At 43.5% G+C, this 14,340-nt stretch overlaps 2 protein-coding genes across 2 annotated transcripts; both read right to left on the reverse strand.

Moving 5' to 3' along the window:
- Positions 1-921: 921 nt before the first annotated feature.
- LOC100695714 (GTPase IMAP family member 4-like) lies at positions 922-2,552 on the reverse strand. The gene has a single exon (XM_025912008.1). It carries the CDS (start codon positions 2,548-2,550, stop codon positions 922-924), a length of 1,629 nt encoding a protein of 542 aa, XP_025767793.1. The 5' UTR covers positions 2,551-2,552.
- A 7,100-nt stretch (positions 2,553-9,652) lies between these two features.
- Positions 9,653-14,031, reverse strand: LOC109204447 (uncharacterized). Its single transcript, XM_019365408.2, has 2 exons — positions 9,888-14,031; positions 9,653-9,814 (listed from the first exon to the last, which is right to left on the reverse strand). Exon 1 carries the CDS (start codon positions 13,255-13,257, stop codon positions 10,123-10,125), a length of 3,135 nt encoding a protein of 1,044 aa, XP_019220953.1. The 5' UTR covers positions 13,258-14,031; the 3' UTR covers positions 9,653-9,814; positions 9,888-10,122.
- Between the last annotated feature and the right edge of the window lie 309 nt (positions 14,032-14,340).

The following is a 14,340-nucleotide window of genomic DNA, read 5'->3' on the forward strand; positions in this document are numbered from 1 at the left end:
GCTTTGCAAGCCGACCTGGCAAGGCTGGTGAGCACACTATGGTCAGTAGTCCGTCCACCAGGCTTCCTGGTGGAGCAGCGGTGAGATGATCACAGGGATGGTATCAAATTCCTGCTGTCGATCCTGTAATTCCGTCTGGATCCGCGGCGGACATACTTTTGACGCGAGCGCCAGGCGATGTCCGGGTGCAGCAGTAAAGCCGGCGGAAGGGCCGAGAGGTGCTGGAAGCGTAGATAGAGTAGTTCTGATGCCATGTACCTCAGGGTGGAGGAGACAGGCCAGAGTATGGACTGCAGAACAAATCCAGTGAGAAGAGCCCGGAAGAACAGGACCTTAGCAGTCATGATGTTATAACATCCGGAATCCGGCTGTCCGAAAACAGCCCAGTGGCTAACAATTGATGCTGACAGCTGATGCTAACAGCTGACAGTAAATATGTCCAAAAGCACGCCAGCCAAACAGGTAAGGCAGGGAAGCCCTTTACCTGGCAGACAATATAGGTTCAGGGAATAAAACAAGCAATAAGTATAGAAAGTATATAGAGAGAGCAGCGGTATATAGAAGCATATAGAATGCGCCAGCATTCACTCCCTCCTTTTGTGACTTTCAAAGTGATGTGGAACAAACAACTTTCAACTTTTGAACCATTTCAACCATGAAGTCAACCTCAGCTGCTTTCTTGGTCGATCAACTGATGCTACATCAGCTATGAATTTATGTCTGATCAATCAGAGAATCATAAGCAGTTTAATTTGGATTTTGCTGTGCTTGATTAAGTCAGAGTGATCTTTTAGTCTCCAAACATATAATAAAAATATAATAAAGCACCAGCACTAACACCGGTATGCTTATCTCAACTTTAACTAAATGTACAGAGTGTATTTTATTCATTGAGCTGAGCTCTGTCACAAAAGATTTAGTTCATAAAATGCTGCAGGGAGGTTTTGTCTCAACTTCATCCAGAAGTTTTTGTATTAGTTCACTTATTTCTGTTTCATGGATGTTCTGCAGGTTTTCTTTTTCATCCTGGGTTTTTGCAATCTTCATTTGATCCTCATGTTTTATCAGCAAATCTTTGATTTTTTTCACGTTTCCTCTCTTCTTGGAAAGACATTTTATCACATCTTTGATTTCTGCTTGATGCTTTTCTCTCTTTTGTTTTTCCTTGTGCTCAGCCAGAGCCTTTAACAGGTCATACTGCTCATCTTTGTCTTTAATTTTCTTCTCATGCTCCTGCAATGCCTCTTTGTGTTTCTCTTTGAAATCATTGAACTCTTCAGCTTTCTTTCTGGCCTCATCTTCATACATCTTCTTCAGATTTTCCAAACTTGTTTTATGGTTTTCCTCCAGCTGATTTTGTTCTTTCTTCTCCTCTTCTCTCCTCATTTCGTCTTCTTCTTTTCTTTTCTTTTCATTTTTTTCTATTTCCTGCTTGTACATTTCTTCAAGGTTTTCAAGTTTTATTTGCTCTTCCTCTCGTCTCTGTTCATCTTCTTGTCTTCGTTTCTCCCACCGTTCACTTCGTTCTTTCTCCCAGGCTTCTTGTTTTCTCCTCGTCTTTTCTCTGTTCTCTTCCAGCTCTTTGTTCACACTTTTCTTTTCCTCTTTTTCTGACTGAATTTGTTTGTCCAACATTTCAAGTTGTGTTTTCAAATCCTGTCTGTGTAATTCTTCCTCATTTTTCCATTTCCTGTTCTCTTCTTCTCTCATTTCCTGTTCTTTCTTTCTCTCCTCACGCTCCTTTATATTTTCTTCCATCTCCTTGAGTTTCTGGTCTCTTTCCTGCTGAAGTTTTTTCTTCTCTTCTTCCATTCTTTTTGTCATTGCTTTCATTTCTTCCTCATGTTTTCTTTCAAGCTCCTCTCTCTGTCTCTTCATCTCTTCTTCCTTCTCCTTCAGGAGTCTCTCCACTTCTTTCTGTATCGCTGCTTCAGCTTCTTCCAGCATCTCATTAGTGAAGCAGTTTCCTCCATTGTTCTTCACCATGGTGTCAATCTTTGTTATCAGCTCACTGACCTGTGAGCGGTTTTGCTTATCATAGTTGTTAAACACATGCACCCTTCCTCCACAGTCAGAGATCAGCTTCTTGAAGGAATCTTCAGAGTTTTCAATGTATTCTTCAACAGACACATTTACATGTTCCAGTGTATCTCCTTTTGTTAAAAGAATGATGGTGAACATTTCTGAATTCTTCCCAAAACCTTTCCTGATCAGTTCCAGTGTCTCCTGCTCCTCTGGGGTGAATCTGCCGATCTGTAACACCAACAGGAAGACGTGTGGTCCTGGAGCCAGGAGGCTGATGCATTTCACCATCTCCTCATTGATCTCTTCATGTGATAAACTGCTGTCAAACAGTCCAGGAGTGTTGACCACAACAACCGGACGACCGTTCACATCACCCTGTTCTTTCTGACAACGTTTGGTGACCGACTTTTGGAAAGGTTTAGATAAAAATGTATCTGCTCTTCCTAGAATTGTGTTTCCTGATGAGCTCTTTCCACAGCCAGTCTTACCTATCAGCACAAACCTGAGACACTCTGGGCTCTGCATCCCTTCATTACCTGCATACAATGTCAACAGTCAGTACAGTCTACCAGTCAATCAATCAATCAATCAATCAAGGCTTTATTCGTCACATGCAGGTTGCCCTGCAGTGAAATGGGACCCCCCCGACCTTACATACACAGACATACATTACATGGGGATACAAGTCGGAGATTGGTAGCATAGGAGAAAAAACATTGAAATGTACATTACAATGGGAAGTACAAGAGGAAAAAAAAGAGACCCCTTCTCATGCTGTGATTCCATGGTAGGACAGCATGAGAACAGGAAACAAAAAAAACTCCTCTGCACAAAAAAAGCACATAAATGTCCACAGCACACCATTGTGAAGACGTAACAAGCCACACGGTAGGGTGATGGGTGAGGAGTAATCTGAAGCGAACCCAGCAGCCGCCTCGCACAGCGCTATCTTATCCAGCGCGGCACGTAGACCCGCCGTGTTCCCCCCACAGGAAACAAGCATCGAAGGCGTTTGGTAAGGGAGGGGAATCAGTGTCTGCTTATCAGTGTAAGTGTATGTGTGTGCGTGTCCATAGTTCAGCGGAGACAGTGTCCTTCGCCCTGCCAGGCTAAGTAAACAGCCAACCCAGGTGGCCTTGCATAGAATGGGGAGGAACAGTCTAAACACAGTCTTTATCAGGGATTGTTTTGTTCGGCTCCAGCCTTGAGCCCGCAGCTGGCGCCGGAGGGGTAGCCACATTAAGATGGCGATTTCTTTTCCAACAGCTCATGAGAATTTCGAGCTGTCTTTGTTTTAGTACACCGAGACTGGTCTCTCCATCTCCCGTTGTATAGCTGCTAGCTTCTCCATGATGTTGTTTACCTGCAATTCCGTGGTCTTGTCAATCTTTTGCTCACAAAGCAGATTCTGAGACCTCACGACCGCAGCCAACTGATCCGTGATGTTTTCCAGCTTTCGCCCAGAGTTGTTGATTTGAGCTGATTCTTCCCTGATGTGACCCAGTATCCGCTCAGAGATGTTATTCTGAGTATTCACTGCAGCCGCAATAGCCTCCAAGCTCTTGACCATGTCCCCGTCTGTGAGCCTTTTCTGAGAAGCCGCGCCTCGTCCCGTCAATTCAATCTCAGCGGGCAGCTTTGTGGGGGTTTGAACAGCTGGTTCCGCTGTCTTAATTCTCCGATAAGCCAGGGCCAAGCCAGCTCCGATCAGCAAGAACCCTGTTATCATGGTTCCAAATAGGTAGATATCTTCAGCGTCCTCGATCGACAGTCCTGCCAGGCACACGATCCTCCATGTCTGCCACCCGTCCATCGTGTATCCAGCAGGGAAAGTCCCTCCAGGGCACTCAGGCTCTCCCGAGCCCAAACTTCTCGTTGAGAAGAGGGTGTCAATAGCATTCAGAGACCAGTTGATCAAATCCATAGTTCTCTTTAGGTTTTAGACACAGACTATGAGAGAGTGTTCCAGGGAAGTACAGAAAACACGAGACTAGACAAGGACATAAGAAGCTAAGCAGGGAAGATAAGGGAGAGGAGGAGAGGAGAGGAGAAAGTGCGACTGCCTTCGCTGAGAGCCAAACGAGTGTGCCCTGATCCCTACTCTCCTGCCCTCGACATTAGCCATGTCTGCCCAGAGCTCCTGATACAGGCTGTCGTCTCTGGATCGACACAGAGTGCTCGCTGGTTTCTTAATTTTCTTTCTTTTTTTTCTTATGTTTTTTTTCCTCCTGTGTTATACAAATACAGGCCATCTACCATTTACCATTTATATTCTGTGTATTTCATCCTTGTCAGAAGAAGTTTCTCATCTTACCTGCAGCTTAACAGCATCAGTGATTGGAGTCTTCGTCTCCTTTTTTGGGGGTGGGGGGGGCAGTTGATTTTTCGATAAATTCTGTTCTGTTTCCTCAAAAGCTTCACATGAGGTCCAAGAGCAGAGAGTTTTGCACACTCTCTTATAAACTCTGTCAGATCTTGTTGGGAGGTGTCGAGAGGAGGCAGGTAGGGGGTGTTGATAAGAACAATTTTTTTGTCCCCCAGTGGTCCACCAATTCTCATAAAGCATTTAGGCTTATTGCTAAACACAGTCTGTCCCAGGAAGAGATTTCCTACTTCTATTTTCTCAGTCCAGCTGCTCCCCAGCAGAACAACCCTCAGCTCAGACACTGCGGGAAACAGAGATTTAGAAAAGGCCGTGAAACACAGGCATGGAGCATACAGAAGATTGACTCCTTTTGTTTCAGTGAGGCTTAAATCCAGAGGTTTTAGTTCTAACAGAGTGCACAAACATACTATTGTAAATTTACATAAATTTTAAGTTCAGGCTGACACAGTTCAGTGTGACTCACTGTTTTCTGGCAGGACTTCAAAGCTGCTTCCTGTCTGGCGACGCAGGTCTTCTGTGCAATGGATGGATTGAAATTATTTTTGGAACAGGACTAAAAACAATGTTAATAAAGCACATGATACAGTTCTTTAAGTATTTAAAAAATGACAAAAATTGTCCAGCCAAACAAGTGTTGTGAATGTAAAAGAAAGGATTGTAAAATGCCTGTAAAAAGGAAATAGATTGTATAGAAACTTTCCAAGATATCAAAATAGAAATTTGAAAATAGATACAAGAAATATGAAAATAATTTAACAATTATGAGAATACCAGGGATACCAGGATACCCACCCCAGCCCACCACCTCTCACCAGGGGAAACTCCAGCCCAGGCCTTGCGTTGAGGTGAGCCCAACTATATCTAGCCGGGGCCTCTCAACCTCACGCACTAACTCAGGATCCTCTCCTACCAGAGAGGTGACATTCCATGTCCCAACTGTCAGTCTTGGTAGCCGGGGATCAGTCTGCCAGGACCTCCGCACCTGGCCACCGCCCAGCTCATAATGCACCTAACCTATGGTGCCTCTTGCGGATGGTGGGCCAGCAGGAAGATGGGCCCATGTCCCTTTTTCTGGGTGTGCTCGGCCGGGCCCCATGGACTAGGGCCCAGCCACCAGACGCTCGCCCTTGGCCACCCTCCCCAGGCCTGGCTCCAAAGCAGGGCCCTGGTAATGTGGTCGCAAATTTTGAAGCCATCGTGATAACCTTCTTCCACCAACGATGTGGAGATCCAAATCCAATTAAAACCAAGACACTCAAAAAGATGCTCTGTAAAAGAGTAGAATTCTTGGAACAGAGTTTAATACACTGAATCATATGAACAGCAGAAAAAATACATACAGACATTTAGCAAGAAAATTACAAAGCAGAAAGCAAGCAAAGCAAAACCCCGGGGTGTACAGCCTTAAGCACAGACAGCAGAGCAACACAGAGACAGACAGGTAGCAGCAGCAGGAGGAAAAGAAGCCCTGGGGGCGTCCTCTGGTCCCCTAATATAGGGACCAGTATCCCCGCCCCCTGCTGCTGGGTAACATTCCCACACGCTCAGCACAGCTGCTGGGGTCAGGTAGCGGCCAAGGTCTTGGCCAAAGGCCAGTCAGGACTCTGAGTACCTCTTGCTCTGGCTTATCACAATAGGTCATGACACGGTCAAAGGTCACACATTAATCCTAATTATTAAATCTTATACACCAAGTGGCACAATCTTAAAACATATAATACACAGGTTACATGCTTTCTCATATATAAAAACACTTCAGTGTGTGTGTGTGTGTGTGTGTGTGTGTGTGTGTGTGTGTGTGTGTGTGATTATTTTGTATGGTATTTTATCGTGATGTGTTCAGGATCTCTATTACTATGTTGCTGTTTTGGTTGTGCTGCATGAAAGACGTTGAGTGTGTATTAGGGAAGGTTAGTTACCGGAGAGTAAGTTATGCAGGCAAACTCTCAACAGCATTAACTGTCCTGTTACTGTACCAACTTAATAAACCTCGATGAAGCAAAAATGTCTTGTGCTTAAGACTCTACATGAAAGTTAAAATATATATGTTCAGTACACATAGATATATAGAGTATATAGTTACATAGTTATACATATCAAACAATAATCCACCACAGTAAGCCTATCCCGGTCAGGGTGAACATATGTATATGCATACCCCTGACACATACGGGATCACTACAGGTTTTCCCTTAGGCAGCAGTTTTCCTTCTCTCCTGGATTGGCTGGAGCTTTCCTTAGGTGCCTTTCAGAAAAGTCCAGCTGGGATAACCACATTTACTCAGGGCCTTCTTGATGTTGTTCTGCCTCCCTGGCTGCTGTGTCGGTGGGGATGGTGTTCGCTCTGTGTTGTAGGATCCTGATGACACCCAGTTTTTACTCCAGAGGATGATGAGAGTCAAACCTTAAATACTGATCTGTATGCGTAGGTTTACGGTAACCTTTTTGGGATTTCCTTACCTAGATGATTAAGCATGCATCAAGACGTTTTAAGTTCAGGTTTTGTTCCTTTGCAGCTCTTTTGTTATGTATTATTATGTAAGACATAACCTTTTAGGCTGCCTGTTTGGAGTTACTAACCAGCTGGTACAGTAGAACAAAGAAAATAACAGAAGAAAAAATATTATCACTGTGCCTTCCTGATGATTTTAATTGATAATTCACTGTTCTAGGGAGCAGGCTGCAACATGCTTCACTTATTGTGCTTTTAGTGCATAGTGCTGAATGGAGAATTGGTCAACGGACAACTGTGTAGGCATCTGCGAAAGACCTTTAGTTATTGCAAAATAAATAAATAAATAAATAAAATTAGTAAAAATAAAATGCAGATCAAAACATGCTCCATAATCTAAGTTATAGTCATTTTTATCCCATAGTTTGAAAGGTACATTCATTCATGTTTCAGTTTATTTGATAGAAAAAATAATATTGTACTCACAAATATATATTGATTAATGTGTAATTAAGTCTTCCAATACTGATAATTGTACAATTTATAAATTAAAAACACAGCAGGCAGTTATTTGTGGAAGTTGCTGGCAACTGCTGTCTTAAATATGGTAGCCAAGAAGAACACAGTTCTGCCTAATTCCCTTTCATTTATGCGGCTAGAGACCAGCTGCATATCTATTACATCTGTAAGAACTTATATTCATTTGTGGGCAATAGAAGCTAATTTTCATTCACATCTGCACCTTCAGACTCAAGATGTGAAGGAACATATCTATATTTTATCACCTGAGAAGGAGCTCCTTCATGAAAGAACAGAAAATGCAAAGGAAAGAGATGCCACCAGCATCTTAATAAAACCTCATCCTCTTCCTTCTGACCTGAAGGTTCATCTCCTGAACTGAAGTCAGGGCTCTAACACATGAAAACATGTGTAAACAGACTTGGTTGGATTTGTAACCTCAGTCATATCTGGGAAAATAAACTCCTGCTGTCTGCTGAGGTCTGCAATCACAACAACACCACACTTCCAAGGCACGGACCCTACAATAATCCGGCCATTTGGGAGAGGCTCAGAGTAGAGCCGCTGCTCCTTCACATTGAAAGGAGCCAGTTGAGGTGGTTCGGGCATCTGACAAGGATGCCTCCTGGGTAGTGATGTGTCGGTCGCGAACGAAATGGCTCCTTATTGCGAGCCGTGGGGGTTTTTTTTCTTTCTCTCACCCTCTCTCTCTCGCACTTTTTTTCCGTTTCACTTGTGCTTTGCGCTGGGCAGAGGGGGGAGGGGCGGTAGTTACACTCGCAGTAGCACAGGAACAGAGCGGGAGGGAGAGAGAGAGAGCCAGGGACAACAAGGTCACATTAGAAAGGTATAGTAATCATCCACAACTATTTTCAGTTGCAGATGATAAAGGATTCAGAAAGTTTATTCATGCAGGCCCATATGACAGAGAATATGCATCTTCTTTGTGTTTTCATATTTTAATTTATATTTAATTGTGCTGTGGTTTGCAGTGTTTTGTGTTGTTTCACTTTAAATTTGTTTAAAAGGAAAAAGCTGAAAATTTAAATAGTTAAAAGTTGAAATGTGAATAGTTGGTTTTTGTATTATATGATTTATTTATTACATTTTATGTGGAGTGAATAAATAAAAATATATTTACGGTGGCCCCTAGAGACAAAGCAGCACGTAAAAACTCCAAAACACGTACAAAACACAACAGAAGTGCTCCAGGATGCTCGGGCGCAGTGTTGAGCTTTTGTTACCTAGAGGCTACACAAGCCAGCAAGTACCAACGACCGGATTTGGTGTGTGGTAGTAACAGGTAAATGAACTTTTTTTTAAATTATTTGAATATATATGAGTGCTTGTGTATAAATACACAAACAATATACATATGCTTTCAATTGTGTAATTTAAGTGATCTAGGTAGCTCTGTTTTGGAAGTTCAGTTAACGCTAGAAATGTGTTTTAGAGTTTGTAAGTGCTTTGTCTGTAGGGACCACCGTATATATTTATATATATAAATATATAAATAAAACCACTTTTTTTACATTAGTAATTCCTTTTGTGCATAATTTTATATTATTGTTAATAATAAATTAATTAAAGCAACAAAACAATCTGAAGAGCCGGTTCGGAGCCAAAAGAGCCGACTCTCTAAAAAGAGCCGAAAATCCCATCACTACTCCTGGGCGCCTCCTGGGGGAGGTTTTCTGGGCAGACCCTGGACGCGCTGGAGAGATTATATCTGGCCTGGGAACCCCTTGGTGTTCCTCCAGACAGGCTGGAGGAGGTGGCTGGGGAGAGGGCGGTCTGGGCTTCTCTGCTTGGGCTGCTGCCCCTCCGACCCGGCCGCGGATAAGCGGAAGAAGATGGATGGAAAGTTTGTTACTGTTGTTATTATCTTGGAACAACTGTAACTACATAATTAGGGATTAGTTAAATATTCTGATCGTGATTCTGATTCTTCTCAGTAAACGTTCGGTTTATGTCAGAGGGGCTCAACAGTGACTAATGATGAACCCTGGTTTAGGACAAACTTGGTAGTTATGTTTTTGTGATTGTGGAGTTAATAGTTTAACATGTTCAGTTACCTAAAATTCTTGAAAGAAACCACACCTCAACCATTAATATGGAAGCTTAATAAACTGACATATGATTTGTTTGCACAAAAGGCAAGAAGAGTTTCAAACTTAAAGCAATAAGAAGTAGTGGCTGAAAGGTTAAAAAATGCATTGAATTAACTTTAATGCAAACAACCAGGAAAATCTTATTATGGTATTGTTGTGAAGGAAGGAAGGCTCAGGGTTTAAATAATCAGCATCATGGGCTCATCCGATCAGAATGAGAATAAGCAGTCATCTAATCATTCACAGGGTTCTCCTTTTATTCTCTATTCTTATTCTCTATTCAATAAAGCAAAGAAGGAAGACACACATGGACTGCCAATGCTGAAAGAAAACAGAGATTTAAGTTACTCATTACCTTAAACAACACAAAATAAAAACCCAAACAGAACCTCACCTCTGCTGCCGCCCCGTGTGGGAGTGAAGAAAGAGTGAGCCAAAAGTGAATGCAGTCCTTATATACTGTGTGACAGGTGAGTGCAATTAAGGACAAGCACCACACCCAATTGAAGGTGAGAGAACTAAACAAGGTGCACCTGGTGAAGTGAGTGGGTGTGCTGGGATATGCTAAAAGGTGAGTCTTTTCAACAGCCGCCCTCATATTTCTAGTGAGAAATATGTTATGATCAGAATCAGTCTTCGTCAGGAAGCGGGGGCAGGGGAATCAGACAGGAGACAGGGCGGATATAGGTTCTATCCTGTGCTAAGACTTCCACAGTTCTGATGCGGTCATCTGGACTTTTCAGGAGGCGTGTCACTCTTCCTACAGGCCAGAGGGCACGTGGAAGGCGTGAATCCATGATCATTACGACAGAGTTCAGTGTGAGATCTGGGTTCTCCTTCTGCCATTTGTGTCTTCTTTGAAGGGATGGTAGATAGTCCTTTATGAAGTGCCGCCAGAAGTGATCTGCCAATATTTGTGCATGTCGCCATCGTCGTCGACCTAGGAGGTCAGAATCAGAATAGGATACCAATGGAAGTGACGAATCATGTCGGCCCATAATGAGAAGGTTTGGGGTTATGGGATCAATATCCGCAATGTCTGAGGATACATAGCCTAGGGGTTTTGAGTTAAGAATGCCTTCAATCTCAATTAGGACTGTTCTTAAGACCTCTTCAGTGACCATTTGTGCACCAATGGTTCTCTTCAGAGCATTCTTCACAGAACGTATCTCCCTCTCCCAGGCTCCACCGAAATGGGGTGCATGCGGGGGATTGAATTTGAAATGGATTCTTTTAGTCATCGGCTGTAGAGTCGGGGCAAGGTTGTCAAAGGCAGCCCGTAGTTCCTTATCTCCTCCTTTAAAGTTAGTTCCTTGATCACATATAATTTCCAGGGGTGTTCCTCGTTGAGAAATGAATCGTTGGAGGGCCATGAGGAAGGAGTCGGTATCCATGCTGTTTAGGAGGTCAAGATGTATACACCGAGTCGTGAGACATTTGAATATTATTCCCCACCTTTTCTCCGATCTGCGACCGGTCTTGACCACGTATGGTCCAAAGCAGTCTATTCCTGTGGAGTAGAAAGGTGGTTTGAATAACCTAAGACGAGCAGCAGGCAAGTCTGACATTTTTGGAATGATGGGCTGTGCTCTCCATTTCTGACATGCAGCGCAGCTATACTGATGCCTGCGTACTGCTTCCCTTCCTCTAAGAATCCAAAATTTCCGGCGTAGTTCAGCAAAAAGTCTTTCTGAACCAGCATGATGCAGTTTGTCATCATAATCTTGTATGATCAGTTTGGTCACTGGATGAGCAGGATCAAGTACTATTGGGTGAATGACATTCAATTCCAAGTCCGGGCTTTGCCGTAGTCGGCCTCCTACATGGATAAGTCCAGAATTCCTGCACAACACTGGGGACAAACACAATAGACGGCTGTCGGATGAGAGGGGTTTGTCTGACTGTAAACGGGCTAAATCTTCACCAAAACTGTCCAGTTGTGTCTGACGAAGGATTTCTTGTTCTTCTGTCAGATAATCAGCTGCAGAAGGAATGTTACCCTTTTGGCTAGGGAGTGAACGAGCCGTGAAATCCAATAGTTCTTGATAGGTTCTGAAGCAGGGTGTGTATGTATGGGAAGGGGTACTGACAATACCAAAAAAGTAGGATTTCTTTAACTCAGTCTGATCATGATCAGGATGGAGATCTGTAACTGTGGGCCAGTTATTTGGAGGTTCATGCAGAAACGAGGGACCCTTGGTCCACCTGTTTGGGCTAAGGAACTCTTTCAGGGATTTACCTCTCGTAACATCATCAGCAGGATTTGTGGCTGAATTGATGTATCTCCAGTCTTGACTGTTTGTGAGGTTTTGAATTTCTGAGACTCTGGCTCCTACGAATACCTTGAAACGGCAGGAATCTGACTGAAGCCAGTGAAGTACAGTTGTCGAGTCAGTCCAAAGGGTGGTGGTCCTGATTGGTAAGGTGAGTTCTGTTTGTATAAGCTCACAGAGGCGTGCACCTAGGAGGGCTGCACATAGCTCCAGTCTGGGTATTGTTAGATTCCGTTTAGGAGCAACACGTGAGCGAGCTAACAAGAAACTTAGTTCCACGTGACCTTCAAGATCATCTGATCTCAAATATGCGACAGCACCATATGCTCGCTCCGAAGCGTCACAGAAAATATGAATGTCTCTAACTGTGGTAGAAACATCCATTTCCTTAGAAGTATAGCAACGTGGGATGGCAATTTGAGGAAGATAACAAAGTTCTTCTTCCCAGGACTTCCATGTCTCTAAGAGGTTGTGTGGAAGGGAAGGGTCGTCCCAATCTCTCTCTTTTCTCCATAGCTCTTGCACCAAGGTTTTGGCGCGTGTTGTGAATGGAAGTAAGTAGCCTAATGGGTCATACAGACGAGCAAGTACTGCATAGATACGACGCATTGTGGTGGGGTGTGAGGCTAGAGTTTTGTATTTATAGGCAAACAAATCAGTCTCACAATTCCACAATAATCCTAATGTGCGTTCATGTGGGCCAGATGGCTTGTCTTCAGTCAGGCAAAGTTCATTGCTTGCCGTTCTTACTTCAGATGGTAGATGGCTAATCACAACAGGGTTATTGCTGGCCCACTGGCGAAGGTCGAAGCCTCCATCTGATAGATGGTTTCTTAATTTGTCTAGGAGTGTTCGAGCTGACTCTGCTGATGGAAAACTCTGCAAGCAGTTATCAACATAGAAACACTGCATTACTGAAGACTGCACATCTTTGTCAGATTGATATTCCTTCACATGTTTCTGCAGTGCATAGATTGCACAACAAGGGCTGCAGGTCGTACCGAAGGGGAGTACCTGCCACTCATACACTGAAGGGGGAGCTGCTTTGTTCATGTCACGCCACAGGAATCGGAGGAGTGGTTTATCAGGAGGCAGAAGACGGACTTGGTGAAACATGCCTTTGATGTCGCCACTTATTGCCACTGAATGTTGCCTAAAACGCAACAAAACACCGAGAAGTGTTGGCCCAAGGATTGGTCCTGGCAATAGGTACTTATTGAGACACTGACCTTGAAATGTGAAAGAGCAGTCAAAGACTATGCGATCTTTATTGTTGTGACTTGTCATATGATGAGGAATATACCAGGCTTCTTTGCTATTGTGCATCTCCTCTGGGCTAAGTTTAGCTACATAGCCTGCTTGCTCCAATTTCAAAATCTGATCCTTGTAAGACATGGCTTTGTCAGGATCTTTAGCTAACCGAGCCTCAGTGTTGCGGAGTCTAGACATGACTACAGTTGGAGGGACATTCAAAGGAGGAAAGTTTGCCATCCGAAGAAGAGGAGTGGCGTAGCGATTAACACCATTGATCTCAACCCTTTTTGTGGCCTGTTCAAGGAGTTCCAGTGCCAGTTGATCTTGCTTTGATCGGATCACAGATTTCTCACTGTATTCAGGTAAAGTGTCTAGTTGCCATAGCTTCTCAACATGATAACGCAGTACATCTGCAGATGAACTGAGAGATGTGAACAAACACTGCACATGCTCTGTACTGATCTGGGGCTGAAAATCTGTGATCGGCCCTTGAAGTGTCCATCCTAATTGGGTTTTAACTGCTGCAGGAGACCCATATGGTCCCTGTCTTAATGGAGCTGTAGGCGTGATGAGGTGAGTATGATCTGAGCCTATGAGCAGGAGTGGCGCTGCTTTATTAATAATGGGTAATGGGATACCTTGAAGATGCTTGTATCTCCGTTGGAGAGATGATACAGGGTAGGTGTGGTCTGAAAGTGCTAGGTGACTTGCAGTGAAGGCATTATTAATTGTGTAGGTTTTCTCTGGGTGTGCAATGGGTGAGATTTTGAAACTTACGGAAGAACCTTGAATAGTTTCAACTTCTTGACGGACAGTTCTAAGTGATAATCTCTCTGCTTCCCCAGTTAGGTTGAGATGCTGTGCAGCTGATGTTAGAAGAATGGTACGCTGGGAGCCATCGTCAAGTACTGCATATGTTTCAAGAGTTCTTTTGCCATTTCGCAGTAGCACTTTCACAACCTTTAATAGTACACTAGGACAATCACTAGGTCTATCAAAATACAGTGTCCTCACTACAGGATTGGTTTCAGTTTTAGATCTCTTATTTACATCACATAGGATCTGTAGATGTCGTCCCATGCAGGTGGCACATGCTTTCCTCAGGTCACACTTTGCAGCCTGATGAGTTCTAGCACAACGCCAACACCGTTTGTTTGCTTTTATCCAGTTTATTTTCTCATCCTTTGTCTTCTGAATGAACTCAGGACACTTACTAATGTGGTGTTCAGGTGAGCAGCAGTATGCACATGTTGCCTTAGTTGTTATGATCGGTTGTGCTGCTTGTACAGGATCATCAGATGTATTTGCCCCATGTAATAT

This window comes from Oreochromis niloticus, linkage group LG12 (genome assembly GCF_001858045.2).
Source record: "Oreochromis niloticus isolate F11D_XX linkage group LG12, O_niloticus_UMD_NMBU, whole genome shotgun sequence".
Lineage (NCBI taxonomy): Eukaryota > Metazoa > Chordata > Actinopteri > Cichliformes > Cichlidae > Oreochromis > Oreochromis niloticus.

Excerpts from the sequence above, each read along its gene's own strand:
- LOC100695714 (XM_025912008.1), bottom strand. The coding sequence starts at position 2,550 with ATGCAGAGCCCAGAGTGTCTCAGGTTTGTGCTGATAGGTAAGACTGGC.
- LOC109204447 (XM_019365408.2), bottom strand. The coding sequence starts at position 13,257 with ATGGCAAACTTTCCTCCTTTGAATGTCCCTCCAACTGTAGTCATGTCT.